Source organism: Hypanus sabinus, chromosome 2 (genome assembly GCF_030144855.1).
Source record: "Hypanus sabinus isolate sHypSab1 chromosome 2, sHypSab1.hap1, whole genome shotgun sequence".
In the NCBI taxonomy this organism is placed as follows: Eukaryota; Metazoa; Chordata; class Chondrichthyes; order Myliobatiformes; family Dasyatidae; genus Hypanus; species Hypanus sabinus.
The window spans coordinates 8797496-8824436 of NC_082707.1; the positions used below are offsets into that span (position 1 = coordinate 8797496).

Sequence of the window (26941 nt, forward strand, 5' to 3'; positions counted from 1 at the left end):
TGAAAGAAAGATGGGGGGGTTATATGGGAGAGAAGGGTTAGATTGATCTTAGAGTAGGTTAAAAGGTCGGCACAATATCAGGAGGGCCCGTACACTGCTGTACTGTTCTATGTTCGATGTTGTCTTGTGCGCAGGTACAGGAACAATGTAAAAGCTTGCAGCTGCAACAAAAACACAGGTACAGTCAACACTCAGAGCATCAATTATAGTGGGCAGTGAGGAGACAAAAAAGACCTTGCAAAACCAGATATCAATGAGAAACAGAGACACTTAGAGATAAGCTGGCACAATATTGTCCGCCGAAGGGCCCGTATTGGTCAGTACTGTTAAATGTTCATGATTAGAGATAGGTTTTCTACAAAACAGTGATGGAGGTGTGGAATGTGGGGTGACAGGGGCAGATGCATCAGGGACATTTAAGAGACTTACATAGGACATGGATGATAGAAAAATGCAGAGTTGAGTGGGAGAAAAAGGCAAGAGGTGGTTTGTAGTGTTCTGTTTTTGAGGTAGGGTGAGGGTGTGCAGGTTGGTCAAGAACATGATTTTGTAGTGACGTAGCTGTCCCTGAAGCTGCTGGTGTGAGACTTCAGGACTTTGTACCTCCTACCTGATTAATCCATCAGATTTTTTCAGTAAGATTACCTCTCATTCTTCCAGTGGGTATAACCATAGCCCGCCTTCAAATATGAATGCTTCACCCATGGAGTCCATCACAGGGAAAGCCCTCCTCACCACTGAGCACATTTACAAGGAGCACTGCCACCAGAAAGCAGCCTCCATCTTCAAGGACACCCACCATCCAGGCCATCTCTCTTCTCGCTACGCTCATTGAGCAGAAGGTCCAGGAGCCTCAGGTCTCACACCAGCAGGTTCAGGAACAGTTACTACCCTTCAACCATCAGGCTCCTGAGACCTCCGTTGGGGTCGACCTTGGATGTTGCAGCCTAGCTCTGCAGATACACAAGCCTGGGCACTACGATGTGGAGAACAAGTTATTACCCACGCAACAGGCTCCCCCTCTCCATACATCTAATGAACTCAAAGGAACGGCAGAGACCCGATACAGTTTGGCACCAGCAGCATCACACATTGAGCTCAATGTAGGACTGTCTTGGAGACTTCAGCTCCGGATTTTTCCCTGGAGATTTATTCCCGAAACCTTCCCCATGAGTGAGTACAGCTGCAAGGCAGGGAAGGTTTGAGATCAGAGATTTCCTTCTCCTCGATGAGCTGCCAACCATGGCTGACAAGCCCCATCTGCCCAAAGCGATGGGGTTGAAGGTGTCAGTAACCTACCTTTGCCCTTTCTCCTGTCAGTAGAAATGGTTCCACCAGGCTTAGCAGCTACGGCACTTGTGAATGCCGGGAGCTAAGCTCAATTGCCAGAGGCTATTTGAGGATCGTGCCATTGGGAGCATGTAATAGGTAGCAAGAGCTTGTTCCCATTACCACCCCTGTCTATAACAACTTTAAGGAACCATGCATTCAGACTCCTGAACCAGTGTGGCTAATTTCACTTAGCTCAACACTGAACTGATTTCACAACCTGCAGGTTCACAGTCAAGATTTCTTTAAAACTTATGTTCTCAGTATTATTTATTTCTTTTTTATTTGGCCAATTTGTCTTCTTTTGCACATTGGTTGTATGTCAGTCTTTGTTCATGTGCACTTATTTACTGCTCAGTATGCCACTGGCGTTTAGGCCAGCAGTGAAGGTCCTCCATCTCTGTCCATACTTGACCATACCATCACACACAGAGTTAGAAGGATTCTAACTTTACTTTGACTTTGAATTAACCTGGTGAGGTATATCTGAACCGTCCACAGTGCAAGGACATTCTTCCTGAAAAAAGGTGACCAAAGCTGTGCCCAGTTCTCCAAGTGTGGTCCCACCAATCATGTGACAAGACCATCCTACTCTCGTGCAACCCCTTTGCAATGAAGGACAATATTCCAAGCTGCCTGTGTGCAAACTTCCCCATTGAACTTTGGAGAGGAGATACAGGAGCCTGAAGTGCCATACCACCAGGTTCAAGAACAGCAAATTCCCTTCCACCTTTATAAAGCTATTGAACAATCCCCTAACATGATTGTGGGGGCTTCAGACCCACAATCTACTTTGTTATTTATTTTGCTATACAGCACGGATTTTGGCCTTCGAGCCATGCCACCCCCAACAACCCGATTACATCCTAACCTAATTACGGAACAACTTACGATAACCATTTAACCTACCTGGTAGTTACTCGGACTATGGGAGGAAACTGGAGTGTCTGGGGGAACAGGGAGGACGTACAGAGACTCCTTACAGATGGCACCGGGATTGAACTCCAAACTCTGGAACACCCGGAGGTGTAGTAGCATTACGCTAACCGCTACACTCCCATGGCACCTCCTTATCCTGCACCTTACTGTCTACTACATCTGTAGCATAACATTTCATCTGCATTTGCTATTTATCTATGCAGAGATACAGCATGGTGACCAGCTCTTCTGGCCCAGCAACCCCCTGCTGCCCAATTCCACCCAGGTGACCTATGTCTTTGGGATATGGAGATAAACTGGAGGAAGTTCCCAGTCATGGGGAAAATGTACAAATTCCTTACAGACAGCAGCGGGAATCAAACCCCTGTTGCTGTAATAGTTTTAAGCTAAATGTGACTCTATTCTGCATTCTGTTATTGATTTCCCCTGTAGTGCCTCAGTGTCCTGCTGTGATGAAATGATCTGTAAAGATGGTATGAAAAACAAAGATTTTTCACTGGACCTTGGTACATCTGACAGTAAAAACCCAATTTGCTACTTTTCCTTCAACTATCCAGTTGTTGAACTTGCTCTGGAGCTTCTCCAGGGCTAACACATCTTTGCATAGATCATAACGAGATAGACTGTGAGGTCAAGAGTCCATCTTATCATACTATTCAACAGTTTTCTAACTGCAGATAGAAATCGTCCTTGCGCCTTGATATCGGTATCCTCTACCCACTGTAAGGTGGGGGGGAGAAGAAAAAATGTCTGGGTTGTGTGGGATCTTTGATTATGTTGGCTATTTTGTGTGTGTTAGAGAGAGAGGGCAGGAAGGAAGAAAGATTCTACAGAGGAATAAGGAGGTTGCTCTTTGAAGCTGGCATAGACGTAACGAGCCGAATGGCTTGCACTGTGCTCTACTTTTCTATACTCATTGGGTCACTTTATCAGCTACCTCCTGTACCGAAAAAAGTGGCCACTGAGTGCATGTTCATGGTCTTCTGCTGCTGCAGCCCATCCACTTCACGTGTTGTGGTCAGAGATGCTCTTCTGCACACCACAGCTGTACCACGTGGTTATTTGAATTCCTGTCAGCTTGAACCAGCCTGGCCATTCTCCTCTGACCTCTCTCATTAACAAAGTGTTTTCACTTACAAAACTGCCACTCACTGGATGTTTTTTGTTTTTTGCACCATTCTCTATAAACTCTGGAAACTGTTGTGTGAAAATCCCAGGGAATCAGAGTTACTGAGATACTCAAACCACCCTGTCTGGCACCAACAACCATTCCACAGTCAAAGTCACTCAGATCACGTTTCTTCCCCATCCTGATGTTTGGTCTGAACAACAACTGAACCTCATGACCGTGTCAGCATGCTTTTATGCAATGAGATGCTGCTACATGATTGACTGGTTGTATATTTGCAAGTGCACAGCTGTACTTTTATTTTATTTACCACATGGTAACCGTCCACTGTCGTTTGTCCGCAGGAAGCGGTTTCCCGGAGTTCTCCATGAATGTTCTGTGAGACTGTCTAACCTGTCCACTGTTGTGTCGTTTGTCCGCAGGAAGCGGTTTCCCGGAATTCTCCATGAATGTATGTCACGATGATGATGACAGATCAGATCCCTTTGGAGCTCCCTCCTCTGCTGAACGGAGACGTCCCCATGATCCCACACCTAGTTAATGGCGATGGATCACAGCAGGTGAGTCTCAGAGTCACGAAGCAGTACGGCATATAGTCAGGCCCTTCGGCCCAACCAGTTAATGCTGACCACGGTTTCCACCCAGCTATTCCCAATTTCCCACAGTCAACTTATGATCAAAGTATATGGGTCGCCAGAAACATACAATCCTGAGATTCAGTCGTTCACAGTAAATAGAGAAAAACATAATAGAATCAATGAAAACCTGCACTTGACAGACACGGACAAGCAACCAATGTGCAAAAGACAACAAATTGTGCAAATACAAAACATACATGGTCACTCACACACACACACACAAATAAATATTGAGAACAAGAGTTGTAGGATCCTTAAAAGTGAGTCCATAGGTTGTGGCATCATTTCAGTGACAGGGTGAGTGAAGTTACCCCTCTAGTTCAAGAGCCTGATGGTTGAAATGTTCCTGAACATGGTTGTATGAGACTTGGGGAAATCGAGGGATATGGCCACTGTGTAGGCAGAAAGGATTAGTTCAGTTGGCCATTTGATGACTGACTTAATTGGCTTGGCACAACATTGTGGGCCGAAAGGTCTATCCCTGTGCTGTACGATTTATATTCTACGTTCACATTGACGTCAGTGGTTGTGTCAGAAATGACCCTGCATTGTATCTGGTTACCCCGGCTACTGCATACGATCCTCATCAGCTCAACTGTGGATGGCCATGAACTTGCACTGTGTCAGAAATATTGTCTACATTGGCTGAAGGCTGAAGGGGGGAAGATAGGAGTGTGGAAGGGCGTGAGAAGGCAGGCTGCGTGAGGGGTGGGCCTTGGATTTCAATGCCTCTGTTTAATCTCCCCTGCACTGAACTGGTGCCCCTTTCACTTTGAAATTATTGCATGTTGCCAGTGTGAGTGAGGCACGGAGTCCTTTGGGGATTTGTAGGATATATCACAAGGAAGAGGAGGTTTCCAAGAACGATCCCAGGAATGAAGGGCTTATGCTCGATGGAGTTGAGAAAGATGAGGATGATCTCATGGAAAGCGGCCAGACACTGAAAGGCCTGTGTAGAGTGGCTGTGCAGAGGACGTAGCCATGGATGGTAGAGTCTGGGATCTGACAGCAAAGCCTCAGAGTAAGGGACATCCCTTTAAATGAGGAGCTCCGACATAATTTGCTGATGACACAAAGGTTGATGGTGTTGTGGATAGTGTGGAGGGTCTGTCAGAGGTTACAGTGGGACATCGATAGGATGCATCACTGGGCTGAGAAGTGGCAGATGGAGTTCAACCCAGACAAGTGTGAGGTGGTTCATTTTGGTAGGTCAAATATAATAGCAGAATATAGCATTAATTGTAAGACTCTTGGCAGTGTGGAGGATCAGAGGAATCTTGGGGTCTGAGTTCAAAGGACGCTCAAAGCAGCTGCGCAGGTTGACTCTGTGGTTAAGAAAGTGTATGGTGTATCAACTGTGCCGTGAGTTCAACCAGCTTATTCCGAATGCTACACAGATTTAAATACAGCAACCCAGTCCGACATTCTTCATCTTTTTTAATTCTGCCGAAAAGAGAACAATTTCTGCTCTGGGAAAAAGGTGAGGGTATCCATTTTATCAATGCCTCTTATCATCTTGTAAATCTCTATCAGGTGACCTCTCATCCTCTTTCACTGCAAAGAGAAAAGCCACAGTTCGCCCAACCTTTCCTCATTAGACATGCTCTCTAAACCAGGCAGCATCCTGAGGCACTGGTGAGAATTCACTTGGAATATTGTGAATAGTTTTGGGCCCCTTATATAATTAAAAATGTGCTAACTTTGGAGAGGGTTTAGAGACGGTTCACAAGTATGATTCCAGGAATCATCAGGTTGGAGCGTTTGATGGCTCTGGGCCTGTACTTGCTGGAATTTAGAAGAATGAGGGAGATCTCATTAAAACTTATTGAATATTGAAAGCCCTAGATAGAGTAGACATGGAGAGTATGTTTCCTATGTCAGGGAGCCTAGGACTACAAGGCACAGCCTTAGAATTGAAGGATGTCCATTTAGATGAGAGGTGAGGAGGAACTTCTGTAGCCAGAGGGTGGAGAATCTGCGGAGGTCAGGTCACTGTGTGGGTTTAAGGCAGAGGCTGATAAGTTCTTGGAATGGTGGAGCAGACTTGATGGTCTGAATGACCTCATTCTGCTCCTATGTTGTATGGTCTTGTGGCAGCTTTTGATAGGTTTCTCATTGGTAAAGGGGTTGCAGGTTATGGGGAGAATGGAGTTGAAAATATTATCCATGAGTGAATCATGGAGCCTATTTGATGGGCTGAATGGTCTCTTTCTGCTCCTGTACCTTATGGTCTTAAGAAGGCTGCCCTTCCGCAGGGCAGAAGTATGAGTGGAGGGGGTGTCAGACGTCCTAGCAAGAGGGTTGCGCGAATTCCCTGCACTGAGGCACTGTGACGGATAGATGGAGAGAGCCACATTCCTCCTTCCCTGAGTGATTGCTCCATACTGTGACGTGCTTACCTTGGCACATAACCCACAGGCTGCGTCCGAGCAGCCGTGGGTCAGATTGTTGAAATGTCAGGCTGCCATGGCGATGGAATGCAGTCTGCCTGCGTAGGGGGTTTTCAAAATCCTGCGCTGACACATCTGGTAGCATCTGCAACAACTCTAAGACTCTGACCAGCTGCCAAGAGGCCTCACAGCCTGCCTGCTTGGGGAGGGCAGAGTTCCCTCCCATTTAATTCACACAAGGCCGTCCAGCATTCGGCAAAGGGAGCAAGAAACAAACTGCTGGGAGAAATCAGAGTTATAGAACACCAGAGCCCTTTGGCCCATTTACTCCGTGTTGAAGTGTAATTCTGCCTGGTCCCATCAATCTGCTCCTAACTATAGCTCTCTCTGCCCTTCCCATTCATACATAATCCTAACTTCTCTTATGTTGCAATCAAACCCACATCCACCACTTCCACTGGCAGCTTGTTCCAAACTTACACCCATCTCTCTCAGTGAAGTTCCCCCTCAGGCTCACCTGTCTATCACCTTCTCCTGATGCCCCTCCTCCTACCCTTTCTCCCATGGTCCACTCTCCTCTCTTGTCAGATTCCCTCTTCAACCTTTCCCGCCTATCGCCTCCCATCTCATTATCCCTCCTCCTTCACCCACTTGGCTTCACCTATCACCTTTTAACTTGTCCTGTTACCCCTCCCACACTTTCTTATTCTGGCTTTGTGCGCCTCCCTTCCTAGTGGAGGGTCTCAGCCCGAAACCTCAACGGTGTATTCCCCTCCCTAGGTGCTGCCTGATCTGACAAGTCCCTGCGACAATTTGTGCTGGGGTTCCCTGGGGTTCACAAACCCCTCGTTTAATGGTAGGGGTCCTCTGCATAAAAAGAGTTGGAAATCCAGTATTTTGTATGTGTTGCTGTGGATTTCCAGAATCTGCAGAAACTCTTTGTGTCCGCGGTCTGGTGTCTCAGAGATTGGCTGTCTGCTGGGTAACTCTAACATGTCCTCACAGGGACAGTGTGGTTTGGTCAGACACAGACCCTGTGCCCCATTGAGATCGTACTGACCGTCAGCTCCCCATGTCCACTGATCCCATGTTATTCCCCACCCTTGCACATTCCTGTCATCGCCCCACCGACTGGGCGGCTCGGTAATATTGTAGATAGTGCCACAGGCCCAGTTCAGTCCCCGCTGCTGCCTGGAAGGAGCTTGGACATTCTCCCTGGGCTCTGGGGGCTCCGGTTCCTCCCATAGTCCAAAGGTGTACGGCTTTGGTCACATGGGTGTAATCGGGCAGGTGGTCACACTGGCCCAGAGAGCCTGTATCTCTATATAAAATAAAAATTTAAAGCAATGTGTCTCTAAATAAAAATTAATTCCACCCCTCACCCATGCAGAAGGGACAGCTTAAGTGGCCAGTTACCCACTGGCCCGCAAGCCTTTGGAATGGCAGAGGGAATCAGAGGACCTGGGGGAAACTCGCCCAGCCACAGGGTGATAATGCAAACTTCCAGCTGCGGGTGGATGGACCAGGCAGAATAATATTTCAACGTAGACTGGATGAGCCAAAGAGCCTGTTTCTTTGCTGTAATGCTCTGCAACTTTAAATAAAACTCCTCAAAGGCAGTTCACATCAGGATCATAAGAGCATATGACGTAGGAGCAGAATTAGGCCATTCAGCCCATCAAGTCTGCACCACGATTCCATCATGGCAGATTTATTACCACCTTTCACCCCATTCTCTTGCCTTCCCTCTGTAATCTTTGGTGCCCTGACTAAACAAGAATCTATTAACCTCCAATTTAAATATTACTGAATCACTGGCTGCCAAGACATCTGTGGCAGTGAATTCCACCAATGGTAGCATAGTGGTTAGCACAACGCTTTAGAGTACCAATGATGCGGGTTCGATTCCTACCACTGTCTGTAAGGAGTTTGTACAAGGGATCACGTGGGTTTCTTCAGGGTGCTCGGGTTTCCTCCCACAGTCCAAAGGCATGCCAATTGGTAGGTTAATTACTCATTGTAAATTGTCCAGTGATTAGGCTGGGATTAAATCGGGATAACTTGGCGGCATGACTCGCAGGGCTGTAAAGGCCTGTTCCTTGCTGTATCTCAATAAATAGATTCCCATCCAACAGCTGAAGAAATTTTCCTCATCTCTGTTTTAAAGAAACATCCTTCTATTCTCAGGCTGTGTTCTCGGGTCCCAGACTCTCCCACTACAGAAAACATACTTTTCCCGTCCAGTCTGTCTGAGTGAGGCTTCTGTCAGTCAAGGTCGACCACGGATGTTGTGTCCTAGCTGGGCCAGCTTGGGCAGCACGACATGGAGAGCAAGTGGTTGCCCATGTAGCAAGCTCACACCCTCCATGAATCTGATGAACCCAAAGGAACGGCAGAGACCGATACAGTTTGCTACCAGTGGCATGGTGGGAATTACCAGTCAGCATTGAACTTGACAAAGGACTGCCCCAGGGACTCCAGCGCTGGATTTTTCCCTCAGGGTACACTCCCAAAGCCCTCCCCATGAGTGGGTACAGCCACAAGGCAGTGGAGGTTTGAGATCAGAGCTTTCCTTCTCCAGGATGAGCAGATAACTACGGCTGACAAGCCCATCTGCTGAAGCAACTGGTTTTAAGGCACCAGTAACCCACCTTTTGCCCTTCTCCTGCCCTTCAGTAGGAATGATTCCACTGGGCTTATTGCTAAGTCACACATGCAGGCCAGGACTTGGTTCAGAGGCAGCACATCATTGAGAGTTTTTAACAGTTAGTGGGAGCTTATCCCGATTACCCACACTCCCTGGCTATAATAACCTTATGGAACCCTGTCTGCGTCTTGCAATATTTTATTACTAAAGGTGACATCAGAGAGGGTGGGGTGAGTGTGGAACGAGCTGCGGGCAGAGGTGGTAGATGCAGGTTTGATTGCAACATTTAAGAGATGTTAGGATCATTCAAGGATCGGTGAAGAATGGGGACATCTCAATGAAACCTATCGAATACTGTGAGGCCAAGAGTCTACCTTATTGTGCAACAGGTCCATTCAAGAGGCTGATAACAGCGGAGCAGCCTGGTGGTAGGTGCTTTCAGGCTTTCGTATCTTCAGTCTGATGGGAGAGGAAGAAGAGAGAATATTGGGGAAGGTGGGGTCTTTGATTGTTGGGTGATTTACTGAGGCAGGAAGAAATGTAGACCGAGTCCTTGGAGGGGAAGCTGGTTTCTGTGATGTGCTGAGCTGTGTCCACAACTCTCTGCAGTTTCTTGTGGTCATGGGCAGAGCAGTTGCTGTACAAAGCCATCATGTATCAGGATAGGATGCTTTCGATGGTGCATTGATTAAAATTGGTGAGGACGGTTGAAAGGAACAAGCTGTCCCATCACACACTCCTAGGATCAGACACAGGGAGATGTTCCCACTACACTGTCCCATCACAAACCCCTGGAGTCAGGCGCAGAAAAAACCTCCTTCTACACTATCCCGTCACAAATTACTGGATTAGACACAGACAGAGGCTCCCAATACACTGCACAAACTCCAGGGGCCAGAAAGAGCGAAACTCCCTCTACGCTGTCCCATCACTCACTTCTAGGGTCAGTCACAATGAGAGCTTCCCCTTGCACCAACCAGCCACACACTCCTAGGGTCAGACACAGAGGGAATCTTCATCCACACCGTCCCATCATACACATTCCTAGGGTCAGACACACAGGGAATCAGGGAATCTTCATCCACACCGTCCCATCATACAAATTCCTAGGGTCAGACACAGAGTGAAGCTCCCTCTCCACCATCCCATCACACACTTCTGGGGTCAGACACAAAGTAAAACTCCCTCTCCACCATCCCATCACACACTCCCAGGGTCAGACACAGAGTGAAACTTCTCTCCACCATCCCATCACACACTCCCGGGGTCAGACACAGAGTGAAATTCCCTCCACACCATCCCATCACACACTCCCGGGGTCAGACACAGAGTGAAACTCCCTCACACCGTCCCACCACACACTCCCTGGGTCAGACACAGAGTGAAGTTCCCTCCACACCATCCCATCACACACTCCCGGGGTAGACACAGAGTGAAGCTCCCTCTCCACCATCCCATCACACACTCCCGGGGTCAGACACAGAGTGCAGCTCCCTCCACACTGTCCCATCACACACTCCCGGGTTCAGACACAGAGTGAAACTCCCTCCACACAGTCCCATCACACACTCCCGGGGTCAGACACAGAGTGAAGCTCCCTCCACACCATTCCATCACACACTCCCGGGGTCAGACACAGAGTTAAGTTGCCTCCACACCATCCCATCACACACTCCCGGGGTAGACACAGAGTGAAGCTCCCTCTCCACCATCCCATCACACACTCCTGGGGTCAGACACAGAGTGAAACTCCCTCCACACTGTCCCAACACATAATGCCGGGGTCAGACACAGAGTGAAACTCCCTCTCCACCATCCCATCACACACTCCCGGGGTCAGACACAGAGTGAAACTCCCTCCACATCATCCCATCACACACTCCCGGGGTCAGACACAGAGTGAAGCTCCCTCCACACTGTCCCATCACACACTCCCGGGGTCAGACACAGAGTGAAACTCCCTCCACACTGTCCCAACACATAATGCCGGGGTCAGACACAGATTGAAACTCCCTCTCCACCATTCCATCACACACACTTTAGCAGGATCTGTAGAGCTTTGATGCTGAGTGAATTGTGAAGTGCGCATGGGGCATTATTGGGGGAAAATATTCGTAAATTTCACTTCAAGGAAAACCAGGAATATTAGATGGCACTGTGGGAGAATGGGTGGACTGTAAGTAGGCCACAGGCTTGCAATGCGAGCATTGTGGCTTTGCTATGGTAACAGGAAAGCAAGCAGTAAGGAGTGATTTCTCAGCTCTGTGTGTGGGTTAGTGTAAACTGGATAATTGATCTCCTCTTTCTGCTGGTATGGACACAAAACAAAAGAGATGGAGATTGGTCATTGCATGGAATTGTTATTGTGTGCACCGAGCCAACCTGCTTGTTATTTTAAATGGAAATAATGGGGAGAAGGCAGTGTGGACTCTTCATCTCATGTTCTTGATATTATTTATTTATTTATTTATTATTAATTCATTTATTTTTCTCTTTTTCTCTTTTGCACAGTTTGTTGTCTTTTTCACACTAGTCTGTACTTGTGTGTGGTTTTTCATTCATTCTATTGTATTTCTTTTTTCCCTTTTGAATGCCTGCAAGACAGTGATTCTCAAGGTGGTGCATGGTGACATGCATGTAATCCAATAATAAGTTTACTTCCATTTTGACTTTTGTGTTTTACAAATGTTTTTCACGACTGCAGCACAATGTCCCAACTTTGATATTTAATATCCTAACCAATGAACACAGAATTCATGCAGAGCTAAGATCTCCCCTCATTCTCCTGCACTCTAGAGAATAAAGTCATAACCCATTTACCGTTTCCCGATACCTCAGTATCATCAATCTTTGTGTGCAGTCTTTCTCTCGTATTCCTTTGTTCTACTGTAAATGCCCACAAGAAAATGAATCTCAGGGGACGTATATGTGCTTTGATTATAAATTTACTTCAAATTTTTTGGACTTTGGTATTGAGAAAAAGCCTAGGAGTAAAAAAAATTGGCATTGAAAATGCAATTCTGGCAAACACGAAGCCCTGACTCGTGTTACAGGGCACAGGTGGGCTGTAGACGGACTACAACACCCAACATGCCGTGTAAACCTTGGCATGTGTCTGGTTACTACAGCGACAGACGGTTGTCAGGGTAATGACCCTGTTTGACTTTGCCATGTTCAAGATTCAAGATTGTCTAATGTCATTTCCTGTGCACAAATATAAAAGAGAGGGAAATAATTATAACTCCGGATCCGATTAAACACAAAAAAAAGCACAATAAGATTAAGAAAACAATAATAGAAAAAACAGAATAAATATAAATACATGAGCTAGCTGACAGTATATACACAGATTGATTGTACATGCATCAAGTGACACTAGGCACAGGAGTGTCTGTACATAGGGTGACTGACAGGAAATGATGAAGTCGTGGTGTGGAGGGGTGAGTTAGTGGCTGGAGGTGTGGATCAGCCTTACTACTTGGGGGAAGTAACTGTTTTTGAGTCTGGTGGTCCTGGGGTGGATGCTATGTAGCCTCCTCCCTGATGGGAGTGGGACAAACAGTCCATGTCAAATCCATTGTCCTTAAACATTCCCAGCTGAAGCTGTGCTCTGTGGTTCAAGACTCCCCCACTAGGGCTAACTTATGATCCCTCTCAATCCCATTCTCCTGTTTTCTGCCTGTAACCTTTGATGCCCTGACTAATTAAGAACCGATCAACCTTCCACTTTAAATATACCCAATGTCTTGGCTTCCACAGCCGTCTGTGGCAATGAATTCCACAGATTCTCCATCCTCTGGTTAAAGAAATTCCTCCTCATCTCTGTTGTATCCCCATGTCACCTCTCACCACCCACAATTTATGATTGACTCATTGACACGTTTTTGGCCAATGCACTGAATATTTTTTCCTCTTGGAGTTCTGTTATTATAAGATCAAGGACTTGAGTTTGAATATTTTTGTTATTTAACACTGAACCCAAGTCCATGTTATGTCAGGCTGCCCTACAGACGTGTTCAAAAGTTCGTTCAAGCTTGCGTAATGGTTGGTTCTCCAGCAGGTAAAAGAGGGAGAGGGAAGGGGAGGGCTGTGCTGAGAGAACTCGAGTTCAGCCACCAGACTACTGTGTCCAGGAACATAGAGCATAAATCAACACAGCACACTGTGAGCCCGTCGACCCGCAAAGTTCTACTAGCCTAAAGTGGCCCACTCCATGATCAATCTAACTCTTCCCTCCTTACTTACTGCCTTTATGCCACTGGCCTATAGGGCAGCCATGAAGGTCCTTCAGCTCTGTCCATGTTCAGGGCTTCCTTCATCGTGTCAGTAGTTCCCTCTGGGTTTTCACTAGTGTCAGTCACACCAGTCCTGGGTGGAGACTCAGGAATACCCTCACACTCAGATGTAAAGGATTATTCATTGCTGTTTCCAGAACAGTTTTGTTTGACCAATCAGGGTTGTTAGTCGTGAGCTGAAACCCCAAACCTGGAAATCCAGTTGACCAGTCTTAGTCTGGCCTCTACCCTTTGACGTGTTCGGCATGGGTGACCCTACCAAGAGCCAGAGCACAAAGCCCTGACTCCAGCCAGTGTAGCTCTCCGGGTCACTGAGGCATACAAGCCTCCAAACCACATGGTTGTGATCTTCTTGGAGGAACCCCTCCCTTCAACTCTGCCCATAACCCTCCAGTTTTCCTTAAGACCATAAGACATAGGAGCAGAATTAGGCCATTTGGCCTGTTGAGTCAGCTCCATCATTCAATCATGGCTGATCCTTTTTTCCTCCTCCTTAACCTCTTTTCCCGGCCTTCTCTCCATAACCTTTGATGCCATGTCCAATCAAGAACCTGTCAATCTCTACCTTAAATATACGCAATGACCTGGCCTCCACAGCTGCATATGGCAACAAATTCTACAAATTTACCCTTTACCCTTTGGCTAAAGAAGTTTCTCCACATCTCTCTTTTGAATGGACGCCCCTTTATTCTGAGGCTGTGCCCTCTTGTCCTAGACTCCCCCATCATGGGAAACATCCTTTCCACATCTACTCTGTCTAGGCCTTTCAACATTCAAAAGGTTTCAATGAGATCCCCCCCTCATCCTTCTGAATTCCAGTGAGTACAGACACAGAGCCATCAAACGTTCTTCCTACATTAACCCTTTCATTCCCGGAATCATTCTTGTGAACCTCCTCTGGACCCTTTCCAATGCCAACACATCTTTTTTATATTCATCTGTCTCTTTTTGTATATTTATGTGTCTACTGAGAGCATTTTAAATATCCCCAAGGTATCAGCCAGATACATTCCATGGGCACTTTATTAGGTACCTCCTGCACCAAATAAATAGGCAACTGAGTGTATATTCAACATCTTCTGTTGCTGAAGCCGATCCACTTCAAGGTTCGATGTGTTGTGCTTTCAGAGATGATCTTCTGCACACCACTGTCATAACATGAGGTTATTTGAGTTACTGTCACCTTTCTGTCAGCTTGAACCAGTCTGGCCATTCTCCTCCGACCTCTCTCATTAACAAGGCGTTTTCACCCACAGAACCACCGCTCACTGGATGTTTTTTTTTTGTTTCTCGCACCATTCTCTGTAAACTCCAGAGAATGTTGTATGTGAAAATCCCAGGTGATCAGCAATTTTTATTGCTGCACCATAGAAAATATCCATCCTGATGCATCACGGCTGGGCCTGAAACTGCCCAGAGCATTCACATGGCATGTCACAGAGCATGGCAGAGCATTCACATGGCATGTCACAGAGCATGGCAGAGCATTCACATGGCATGTCACAGAGCATGGCAGAGCATTCACATGGCATGTCACAGAGCATGGCAGAGCATTCACATGGCATGTCACAGAGCATGGCAGAGCATTCACATGGCATGTCACAGAGCATGGCAGAGCATTCACAAGACTGTTCAGCACATCAGAGAAACCAGCTCTCTCCTGCATGGACTCTGTCTATACATCTCGCTGTCTCAGTAAAGCATCCCGCATGATCACCGCCCTGTAGTACGGTGGTTAGCACAATGCTTTACAATAGAAGTGACCCAGGATCAGTACCCTCTACAATCTGTAAGGAGTTTGTACGTTCTCCCCGTCACCATGTTGGTTTCCTCCGGGTGTTCTGGTTTCCTCCCACAGGCCAAGATGTGATGGTTAGTAGGTTAATCGTTCATTGTAAATTGCCCCGTAATTAGGTTAGTGTTAAATAGGTGATTTGCTGGGCCGGAAAGCCTGTTCTGCACTGTATCTGAATATAAAAATAAATAATTACCCCCCCCCCCCCCCCCCACACCCCCCTCCTTGGACATTCTGTCTTCTTCCCACCTGCAGGAGTCAGAGTATATCAAATCCTGAAAGAGCATACCACCATTCTGAACGACAGCCTCAATTCTGCTGAATATTCAATGTTCCCGTGGTATGATAGAAAGGACTCTGAACCTCACACTCTACCTCGTTGTGACCTTGTGCCTCATTTTCTGCCCACACAGCACGTCCTCTTAATCTGCAACACATTATTCTGTATTGCCTTACAGTTTTTCCTTGTGCCACCTCGGTTTAACGAGATTACCTGCATGAGTATCAGGCGGAGCAAGTTTTTCACCGTTCCTGAATACTCTTCACACAGAGGGTGGTGTACATTTGAAATGAGCTGCTAGAAACAGTGGTTGAGGCAGGCACGTTAGCAACATTCAAAAACCATTGAGACCAGTGCATGGATAGCAGAGGCTTTTTGGACAAGGACATAAGGACTGAATTAGGCCATTTGGCCCATCAAATTATTCTGCCCTTCGATGGTGGCTGATTTATTATCTCTCTCAGCCCCATACTCCTGATTTCTATGCATATCTATCAACACCCTGACTCAAATAGAACCTATCAACCTGTACTTTAAATATACTCAATGATGGCCTCCACAACCTGAGCCAAATGCGGGCAGATGGGACTACCTTGCTATACAGCACAGCCAGCATGAACAAGTTGGGCCGAATGGTCTGATTTGGTGCTGTATGACTCTACATTCTATGGTCACTTTATTATGTAGGTACCTCTTTTGTAACATGCAGCTATTTGAGTGAATGACACCCTCTGTCAGCTTGAACCAGTCTGGCCATTCTCCTCTAAACTCTCTCATTAACAAGGCATTTTTGCCCACAGAACTGACACATTTTGGGTGCTTTTTTTTTGCTTCTTGCATGATTCTCTGTAAATTTTAGAGAGCATTGTTCATGAAAACCCCAGGAGATCAGCAGTTTCTGAGATATTCAAGCCACCCTGTCTGGCACCAACAGTCATTCCACAGTCAAAGTCACTCAGATTACGTTTCTTCCCCATTCCGATGTTTGGTCTGAACAACTGAACCCTTCTACCATGTCTGCTTGATTTATGCATTGAGTTGGTGCTACCCGATTGGCTGATTAAATATCGGCATGAATGAGAAAGCGTACCTCATAAAGTAGCCACTGTGTGCATGTGGTAATAGTTTACTAATTAATCTACAAATATGGGCATATTATCTCACTTGGAAAATACTGGAGGGAAGAGGGTTATGAAATATGGAAGGGCTTGTTGTGGACGAGGTGATGTATCCTGCTTGGAGTTGAGTAGGAGAGGCAGTAATTAGAAAACAAGTTTAGACAGAGTCCTGGTGTTGCAGAATCTGGGATTTTATGCCTTGTGTTAGGTGAGAAGTTAAAGTTTTGGAAAACAGATGGGTTTTAAACAGAGAAGAGAAAGGTGCAAAAATGAGGACATTTCCATGTTCAGGATAGGATTGAACAATGGCCAGCAGGTGTTGGACAAGGTTTGGGAGGATTTGAAAATAAGGGTGAGAATTCTTAAATTGCAGAAGGATGGAGGTAAAATAAAAAAGTAAAAAGACAGCAGCTAACATTGGAACAAGTACAACAGGCCAAAAAGCAACCATGCAACATAAAGATGGTCAGAAATAGTAAAGGCTCCTTTGTATACTCAACCTTCACACACTGAACAGCTCAGGTTTAGCATCACCGCACAGGTAATAGTGTCACTACACAAGTAGTAGTGTCACTGCACAGGTAGTAGTGTCACTGCACAGGTCATAGTGTCACCACACAGGTAATAGTGTCACTACACAGGTAATAGTGTCACTACACAAGTAGTAGTGTCACCGCACAGGTAGTAGTGTCACTGCACAGCTCAGGTTTAGCATCACCACACAGGTAATAGTGTCACTACACAAGTAGTAGTGTCACTGCACAGGTAGTAGTGTCACTGCACAGGTCATAGTGTCACCGCACAGGTAATAGTGTCATCGTGCAGGTAATAGTGTAACCACACAGGTAATTGTGTCACCACACAGATCACATTGCCCTACACCTCTGGATCCTCTCCAATGCCAGCACATGCTTTCTTCAAAAGCAGTTTGCAGTCTGCAGTGCTGTTGTGTCGAGAAGCTCTTCTAGAGGTATAGGGCAATTATCTTCAGAATGAATAGGTCAACTTATGAGGAGCGTTTAATGGCTCCAGGCCTGTACTTGCTGAAATTTAGAAAAATGTTGAGAACTACTGAATGTGGAAGGGGCCAGATGGAGTGGACATGGAGAGGATGTTTCCTACAGTGGGGGGAGTCTAGGACCAGAGGACACAGCTGCTTTGGGAACATCCAAACATTAGGTCAGATGATAGAGACTTTCAAATCTTTCCTTCAGCCGTAGGAGATAAGTGTCAAGGCAGTCGCCTGAGCTTGGTTCTGTTATGTCTCCATACATCCTATCACCTGTCATTCTGGTCTCTTTTAACCCAGTGTTCTCAGACTTCAAAGTCCAGCTCTATATAACGCCCAAGTTCCGTACATCTCTGAGTCCTCCATTGGCCAAGGATGAACACAAAGTTGTATCCCAGCTGTTTACGTCAGCCTTTCTCAACATTTCTGCCTTGGAGGAACACTCCATAATTTTCAGGTCTCAGGGAACCCCTGCTTATCTGCAGATAATGGTACTGAGCATATCTGCATGATCATTAAGTTGCAGATATAATCATCCAAAAATAATTGTCAAAGCTCTTTAAGGTAGTGAATGAACTTTTAGCCAACCTTTCTTGGAAAAAAAAGGGAGTGAAGCTTAGTTTACTTTACTTGAAATTAATCTCTTTCTTTCCGTGTCATAAATTTTAAAAACTCAGAAGGCAAACATAATAAATTTCTGTTAAATAACTGGCTTAAGCTAAAATGGGATTTAATTTTTTTAAAGGTAGGTTTAATTAAAAGGTTGTAAATTGATCTTAATGCTATTTACAACATGAAAAATTATTGACAATATTGAATCAAAAAGATTCTAAAAACCATAAGCTCCTCTCGCTGAAGTACTGCGCTCACCAGTGATCAGCCTACCGTCCAGTCCTCCCCTCCGTGTTATACAGCGCTCACGAATTATCAGACTACCGTACCGTCCTCCCCTACCTGCAATACAGCGTTCACCAATTATCAACCTACTGTCCAGTCCTCCCCTCCCTGCAATGTAGCGCTCAGCAATTATCAGTCGACTGTCCAGTCCTCCCTTCCCTGCAATACAGTGCTCACCAGTTATCAGCCTTCCATCCAGTCCTCCCTACCCTGTAATACTGCGCTCACCAATTATCAGCCTACCGTCCAGTCCTCACCACTCTGCAATACAGCGTTCACCAATTATCAGCCTACTGTCCAGTCCTACCCTCCCTGCAATACCGCGCTCAGCAATTAACAGGCTACGTCGAGTCTTCCCCTCCGTGCAAAACAACACTTATCAATTATCAATCTACCGTCCAGACCTCCCTTCCCTGCAAAACAGCATACACCAATTATCAGCCGACCGTCCAGTCCTCCTCTCTCTGCAATGTAGCGCTCACCAGTTATCAGCGTACCGTCCAGTCCTCCCCTCCCTGCAATACAGCAATTATCAACCTACCGTCCAGTCCTCCCCTCCCTGCAATACAGCACCCACCAATTATCAGCCTACCGTCCAGTCCTCCCCTCCGTGTATTACAGCGCCTACAAATGATCAGCCTACTGTACCGTCCTCCCCTCCCTGCAATACAGCACCCACCAATTATCAGCCTACTGTCCAGTCCTCCCCTCCCTGCAATAAAGCGATCACCTATTATCAACCTTTTGTTCTCCCCTCACTGCAATACTGTGCTCAGCAATTATCAACGTACCATCCAGTCCTCCGCTCCCTGCAATACAGCGATCGCCTATTATTAGCATTCCGTCCAGTCCTCCCCTCCCTGCAATACAACGTTCACCTATTATCAACCTACTGTACAGTCCTACCCTCCCTGCAATACCGCGCTCAGCAATTAACAGGCTACGTCGAGTCTTCCCCTCCGTGCAAAACAACACTTATCAATTATCAATCTACCGTCCAGACCTCCCTTCCCTGCAAAACAGCATACACCAATTATCAGCCGACCGTCCAGTCCTCCTCTCTCTGCAATGTAGCGTTCACCAGTTATCAGCGTACCGTCCAGTCCTCCCCTCCCTGCAATACAGCAATTATCAACCTACCGTCCAGTCCTCCCCTCCCTGCAATACAGCACCCACCAATTATCAGCCTACCGTCCAGTCCTCCCCTCCGTGTATTACAGCGCCTACAAATGATCAGCCTACCGTACCGTCCTCCCCTCCCTGCAAGACAGCGCTCACCAATTATCAGCCTACCGTCCAGTCCTCCCCTCCCTGCAATACAGCACCCACCAATTATCAGCCTACTGTCCAGTCCTCCCCTCCCTGCAATAAAGCGATCACCTATTATCAACCTATTGTTCTCCCCTCACTGCAATACTGTGCTCAGCAATTATCAACGTACCGTCCAGTCCTCCGCTCCCTGCAATACAGCGATTGCCTATTATTAGCATTCCGTCCAGTCCTCCCCTCCCTGCAATACAACGTTCACCTATTATCAACCTACTGTACAGTCCTACCCTCCCTGCAATACCGCGCTCAGCAATTAACAGGCTACGTCGAGTCTTCCCCTCCGTGCAAAACAACACTTATCAATTATCAATCTACCGTCCAGACCTCCCTTCCCTGCAAAACAGCATACACCAATTATCAGCCGACCGTCCAGTCCTCCTCTCTCTGCAATGTAGCGCTCACCAGTTATCAGCGTACCGTCCAGTCCTCCCCTCCCTGCAATACAGCGCTCAGCAATTATCAGACTACCGTCCAGACTTCTCCTCTCTGCAATAGAGCGCTCACCAGTTATCAGCCTAACGTCCAGTCCTCCCCTCCCTGCAATACAGCGCTCAGCAATTATCAACCCACCGTCCAGTCCTACCCCCCTGTAATACAGCGCTCAGCAATTGTCCGCCTACCGTCCAGTACTCCCCACCCTGCAATACTGCGTAACTCAATTATCAGCCTACCATCCAGTCCTCACCTCCGTGCAATACGACGCTCACCAATTATCAGCCTACCGTCCAGTCCTCCCCTCCCTGCAATACAGCGCTCAGCAATTATCAGCCTACTGTCCAATCCTTCCCTCCCTGCAATAAAGCACCCACCAATGATCAGCCTACCGTCCAGTCCTGCAATCCATGCAATACGGCGCTCACCAATTATCAGCCTACTGTCCAGTCCTCCCCTCCGTGAAATACAGTGCTCAGCAGTTATCAGCGTATCGTCCAGTCCTCCACTCCCGCAATACGACGCTCATCAATTAACAGCCTACCATCCAGTTCTCCCCTCCCTACAATACAGACCTCAACAGTTATAAGCCTACTGTCCAGTCCTCGTCTCTCTGCAATACAGCGCACAGCAATTATCAGTCGACTGTCCGGTCCTTCCCTCCCTGCAATACAGTGCTCAGCAATTATCAGCCTACCGTCCAGTCCTCCCTTCCCTGCAATACAGCGCTCACCAATTATCAGCCTACCGTCCAGTCCTCCCCTCCGTGCAATACAGCGATCACCTATTATCAGCGTATCGTCCAGTCCTCCAATCCCTGCAATACAGCACTCACCAATTATCAGCCTACCATCCAGTCCTCCCCTCCGTGCAATACAGCGCTCAACAATTATCAGCGTACCGTCCAGTCCACTATTCCCTGCAATGCAGCGATCTCCTATTATCAGTGTTCCGTCCAGTCCTTCAGTCCCTGCAATACAGCGCTCAGCAATTATCAGCCTGCTGTCCAGTCCTCCCCTCCCTGCAATACAGCACACACCAATTATAAGCGTACCGTCCAGTCCTCCCCTCCCTGCAATACAGCGCTCACCAATTATAAGCGTACCGTCCAGTCCTCCCCTCCCTGCAATACAGTGCTCACCAATTATAAGCGTACCGTCCAGTCCTCCTCTCTCTGCAACGTAGCGCTCACCATTTATCAGCCTACCGTCCAGTCCTCCCCTCCATGCAATACAGTGCTCAACAGTTATCAGCGTATCGTCCAGTCCTCCCCTCCATGCAATACAGCGCTCAACAGTTATCAGCGTATCGTCCAGTCCTCCACTCCCTGCAATACAGCGATCACCTATTATCAGCCTACCGTCCAGTCCTCCCCTCCATGCAATACAGCGCTCAACAGTTATCAGCATATCGTCCAGTCCTCCCCTCCATGCAATACAGCGCTCAACAGTTATCAGCGTATCGTCCAGTCCTCCACTCCCTGCAATACAGCGATCACCTATTATCAGCCTACCGTCCAGTCCTCCCCTCCATGCAATACAGCGCTCAACAGTTATCAGCGTATCGTCCAGTCCTCCACTCCCTGCAATACAGCGATCACCTATTATCAGCGTACCATCCAGTTCTCCCTTCCCTGCATTACAGCGCTGAGCAATTATCTGCCTATCATCCAGTCCTCCCCTCCCTGCAATACAGCACTCGCCAAATATCAACCTACCGTCTAGCCGTCCCCTCCCTGCAATACAGCGCTCACCAATTATCAGCGTACCGTCCAGTCCTCCCCTCCCTGCAATACAGCGCTCACCAGTTATCAATGGCGTCCCCTATCTTATGTCAAAAACTGAGAATGGAGTCAAACAAATTAGCATGGTCCTACTTTTTACTGCCATCCTGGGCTGAGAGACCTCTAACGTGATTGCTAATGGGGCTGATCAGTCACTGCCCACCACTACGAGTGCTAGTGTTGCGTAAAGTTCAAAATAGAATGTTTATTTTTATCACGTTCTCCCTCGTGGAACCCTTAGCAACCTCTCATGTGGAACCCTGTTGAGATTCCCTGATCTGTGTGATACCCAAGCCAGGGTAGTACGATACAGAGAGAAAGCTGTTGCCCGTGCAGCAGGTTTACACAGATGAGGAATCCTGCTTGTTCCTTCTCCAAGAATTCCAACAGATTTGTTATGCAGGATTTTCCCTTGAGGAAACCATGCTGACTATTGTCTATTTTATCATGTGCCTCCAAGTACCCTGAGACCTCATCCTTAATAATCGATTCCAACATCTTCCCTACCACTGAGGTCAGACTAACTGGCCTATCATTTCCTGTCTTCTGCCTCTCTCCCTTCGTGAAGAGTCGAGTGACATTTGCAATTTTTCAGTCTTCTGGAACCTTTCCAAAATGGAGTGATTCTTGAAAGACCCTTACTAATGCCTTCACAATCTCTTCTGCCACCTCCTTCAGAACCCTGGTTTGTACACTATCTGGTCCAGGTGACTTATCTACCTTCAGACCTTTCAATTTTCCAAGCACCTTCTCCCTAGTAATAGTAAGTTCACCCACTTCATGACCCCTGACCTCCAGCATACTGCTCAAGTCTTTCATAGTGAAGAGCAGTTCAAAATACTCATTCAGTTCGTCCACAATTTCCTTGTCTCCCATTACGACCTCTCCAGCATAGTTTTCCAGAGGTCTGATATCCACTCTCGCCTGTTTACACATTATGTGCCTGAAGAAAATACTGGTATCCTCCTTCTTATTATTGGCTAGCTTACTTTTGTATTCCATTTTCACCTTCTTAATTTTGTAGTTGCCTCTGTTGGTTTTTAAAGCTTCCCAATCCTCTAATTTGCCACTAATTCTTGCTCTGGTAGATGACTAACTCATCAGAATGTTACTCCTGGGACTGGAGTTCTGTCCCAGAGGGAAGACAGGATCTTAGACTGTAAGACAGTAAATTAAGTGTTAGATCGTAAGACAGAGGAGCATAGTTATGCTCTTCGACCCATCGAGTGTTCTCCGCTATTCTATCATGGCCAATTTATTATCCTATCCCTCCTATCTCCTCCCTGTAACTGTTGATGCCCTGATTAATCAAGAACTAATTGACTTCCACTTTAATTATACTCAATGATTTTGCACAGCAATTTTTGGAAATGATTTCCAAAGTTTCACCAAAATCTGGTAAAAGGAAATCCTCCACTCCTCTGTTCTAAATGGATGTTCCTCTACAGGTAGTCCCCAAGTTACGAACGTCCGACTTACGGACAACCTGTACTTATGAACCGAGGAAGGAGAACGCTGTCCGCCATTTTGTCAGATCCTGACGCCGTCTGCCGTTTTAAGTCATTGCCATTGACACTGTGTTGAGTGTTTAACTTTGTATTGGGATTAAATTTTTCTTAGCATTGACCCTTACCCCGTCCCCCCCGTTCCGGTCAACTTGGTGGTGCAGTGAAATCAGCGCTGGGCTCGAGTTCGATCCAGTGACAGACCGCTCCCGTGCCGGGTTGGTGTCGATCCAGTGACTCCTGTACCATCCGTGCCGGGTTGATGTCGAGCTCGAAACTCGACCTCGTAAAAAAAACACTGCCACCTCCAGTTTAAATACCCACGCAGAATATTGTGGAGGATCAAATACCCAAACCCAGCACAGCCCCCACTTGTCCCATTTAGCCTGTCTCAGTGCGGTGGTCCTTAGGACCCAGCGGACCTCGGGAGCTGGCGGAGCTCGGGACACGCCACCCACAGTGTTTCTGTTCCATTGACAGGAAGCAATCGCGATTGAAAATAAAGTGGAAATAAAAAAATGTTTGGAAAGAGGTGGAATGCCAACGGTCATTGGAAAAGCGTTAGGCTACAGTCGGTCAACGATTGGAACAATTTTATAGGATAACGGATAATTGAGAATAATGGAGCATGTGAAAGGCCCTGCCCTGATGAAAGCTACAATTATCACTAAGCAACACAGTGGTTTAATTATTGGAATACATATGTTTCTTAAGTGTTTTATATGTATAGAAAGGTAAAATATATACTATATACCAAGACAAACGTTTGACTAACTGACGCTAAATAATACTGGATGTACTTGTTCCGACATGTACAAATCTGATTTAAAGTTGGACTCAGGAACGGAACTCGAATGTAACCCGGGGACTGCCTGTCTTCTAAGATTGTGCCCTCTGGTCCTAGACTCCTCCACTGTAAGAAACATCCTCCCCGTATCCAATCTATCCAGACCTTTCAATATTCAATAGGTTTCAATGATTTCCTCCCTCATTTTAAACTAAATACAGGCCCAGAGTCATTAAATCATCATACCATAACCCTTTCATTCTGAAGATCATTCTTGTCAACCTTCTCTGGACCCTCTCCACTGCCATAGAAGCATAGAAAACTTACAGCACAATACAGGCCCTTCGACCCACGATGCTGTGCTGAACACGTACTTACTTTAGAAATGGCTTAGGGTTACCCATCGCCCTCTATTTCTCTAAGCTCCATGTATCTATCCAGGAGTCTTTTAAAAGACCCTGTCGTATCTGCTTCCACCACTGTCGCCGGCAGCCCATTCCATGTACTCACCACTCTCTGCGTAAAAAACTTACCCTTGCCATCTCCTCTGTACCTACACGTGTTTTCTTAGTCTAAGGGGTCCAGATCTGCACACAGTACTCGGTACAGCCTGACCAATACCTTATAAAGCCTTAGTGTTGGTTGGCAGGTGTTTCTCCATGTGGATGCTGGTGACCAATGGTCAGTTTTGAGACACATGTTCCTCGGTAATTCATAGAAATTAATTAATTGATTAGTTAGTTTCTTCATTTCGAGGTACAATCTGGAGCAGGCTCTTCTGGTACAGTGAGCTGTGCCAGCCAGTACCCCACCTAATTAACTCTAGGGCAACCTACAATTGACCAATTAACTTACCAACTGGTACGGCTTTGGGCTCTGGGAGGGACCTGGCGCACCCGGTGGAAACCAAGCATTCATAGAGAGAACATACAAACCCCTTACAGAGGATGCTGGAATCGAACCGCAAACTCTGATGCCCCAAGCTGTAATGGCATTGTGCTAGCTGCTACGCTACGGTGGCACGCCAGTATGATTTGGAGGTTATTGTAGATTACAGGGAGATCTGCTAGGGAAGAGGACAGAAGAGTGGCAGTTGGATTTCAGTACAGAGAAGTGTGAAGTGATGCATGCTGTAAAGTCAAACCAGTGAAAGGCTTATGCTGTGAATGACAGGGCAATTGTGAACGTAATGAAACAAGAGACCCGGGTAAAAGTGCGTACATAATAGAAAGTGGCATCATAGTTAGACAGGGTGATGTATAGACCATAGGACCATAAGGTACAAGAGCAGAAGTAGGCCATTCAGCCCATCGAGTCTGCTGCGCCATTTAATCACGGGCTGATCCAATTCTTCCAGTCATCCCCACTCTCCTGCCTTTACCCCATACCCTCTGATGCCCTGGCTAATCAAGAACCTATCTATCTCTGCCTTTAATGCACTCAATGACTTGTCCTCCACAGCTGCTCGTGGCAACAAATTCCACAGATTTACCACCCTCTGACTGAAGTAATTTCTCCACATCTGAGTTCTAAAAGGATGTCTTTCAATCCTGAAGTCATGCCCTCTTGTCTTAGAATCCCCTACCATGGGAAATAACTTTGCAATATCTAATCTGTTCAGGCCTTTTAACATTCGGTATGATTCTATGAGATCCTCCCTCATTTTCCTGAACTCCAGGGAGTACAGCCCAAGAGCTGCCAGACGTTCCCCATATGGTAACCCTTTCATTCCTGGAATCATTCTCATGAATCTTCTCTGAACCCTCTCCAATGTCACTATATCCATTCTAAAATAAGGAGCCAAAACTGCACACAATACTCTGTGTGGCCTCACGAGTGCCTTATAGAGCCTCAACATCACATACTGTCTCTTACATTCTATACCTCTAAAAATGAATGCCAACATTGCATTCTCCATCTTCATCACCGACTCAACCTGGAGGTTAACCTTTAGGGTACTTCGCACAAGGACTCCCAAGTCCCTTTGCATCTCTGCATTTTGAATTCTCTACCCATCTAAATAATAATCTGCCTGTTTATTTCTTCCACCAAAGTGCATGACCATACACTTTCCAACATTGTATTTCATTTGCCACTTCTTTGCCCATTCCCCTAAAATATCTAAGTCTCTCTGCAGGCTCTCTGTTTCCTCAACATTACCCGCTCTTCCACTTAGCTTTATATAATTGGTAAATTTAGCCACAAATCCATGAATACCACGTAGTCCAAATGTGTACATTATATGTACTTTAATAATACATTTACTTCGAACTCTTGCAGATTGCCCTCAGCACATCCTCGGACTATGTTAGTCACTGAGGCGATCATAAGTTTCATTGTAGTTGTGACAAATGAAGCTAATCTTAATCTTGATGAAAAATAGGGCACACGAGCCTTCATTAGTCAGGATACTGCGTACAGGAGTAGGGATGTTACGTTGCCATTGTGTACGTGAGGCTGCATTTTGTATAAGTGAAGCTACACTTTGTGTAAGTGAGACTGCATTTTGTATAAGTGAGGCTGCATTTTGTGTAAGTGAGACTGCACTTTGTGTAAGTGAGACTGCACTTTGTGTAAGTGAGGCTACATTTTGTGTAAGTGAGACTGCACTTTGTGTCAGTGAGGCTGCATTTTGTGTA

The 26941-nt window shown here is 46.5% G+C and overlaps 1 protein-coding gene across 1 annotated transcript in view; it reads left to right on the forward strand.

The window, feature by feature from the left end:
- Positions 1-26941, forward strand: part of fndc3ba (fibronectin type III domain containing 3Ba) — a 345490-nt gene that overhangs the window by 88851 nt on the left and 229698 nt on the right. Inside the window, exon 2 of the mRNA XM_059991776.1 lies at positions 3820-3957. Coding sequence (XP_059847759.1) covers positions 3847-3957 — 111 coding nt within the window. The 5' untranslated portion in view covers positions 3820-3846. The remainder of the gene's footprint in view (positions 1-3819; positions 3958-26941) is intronic.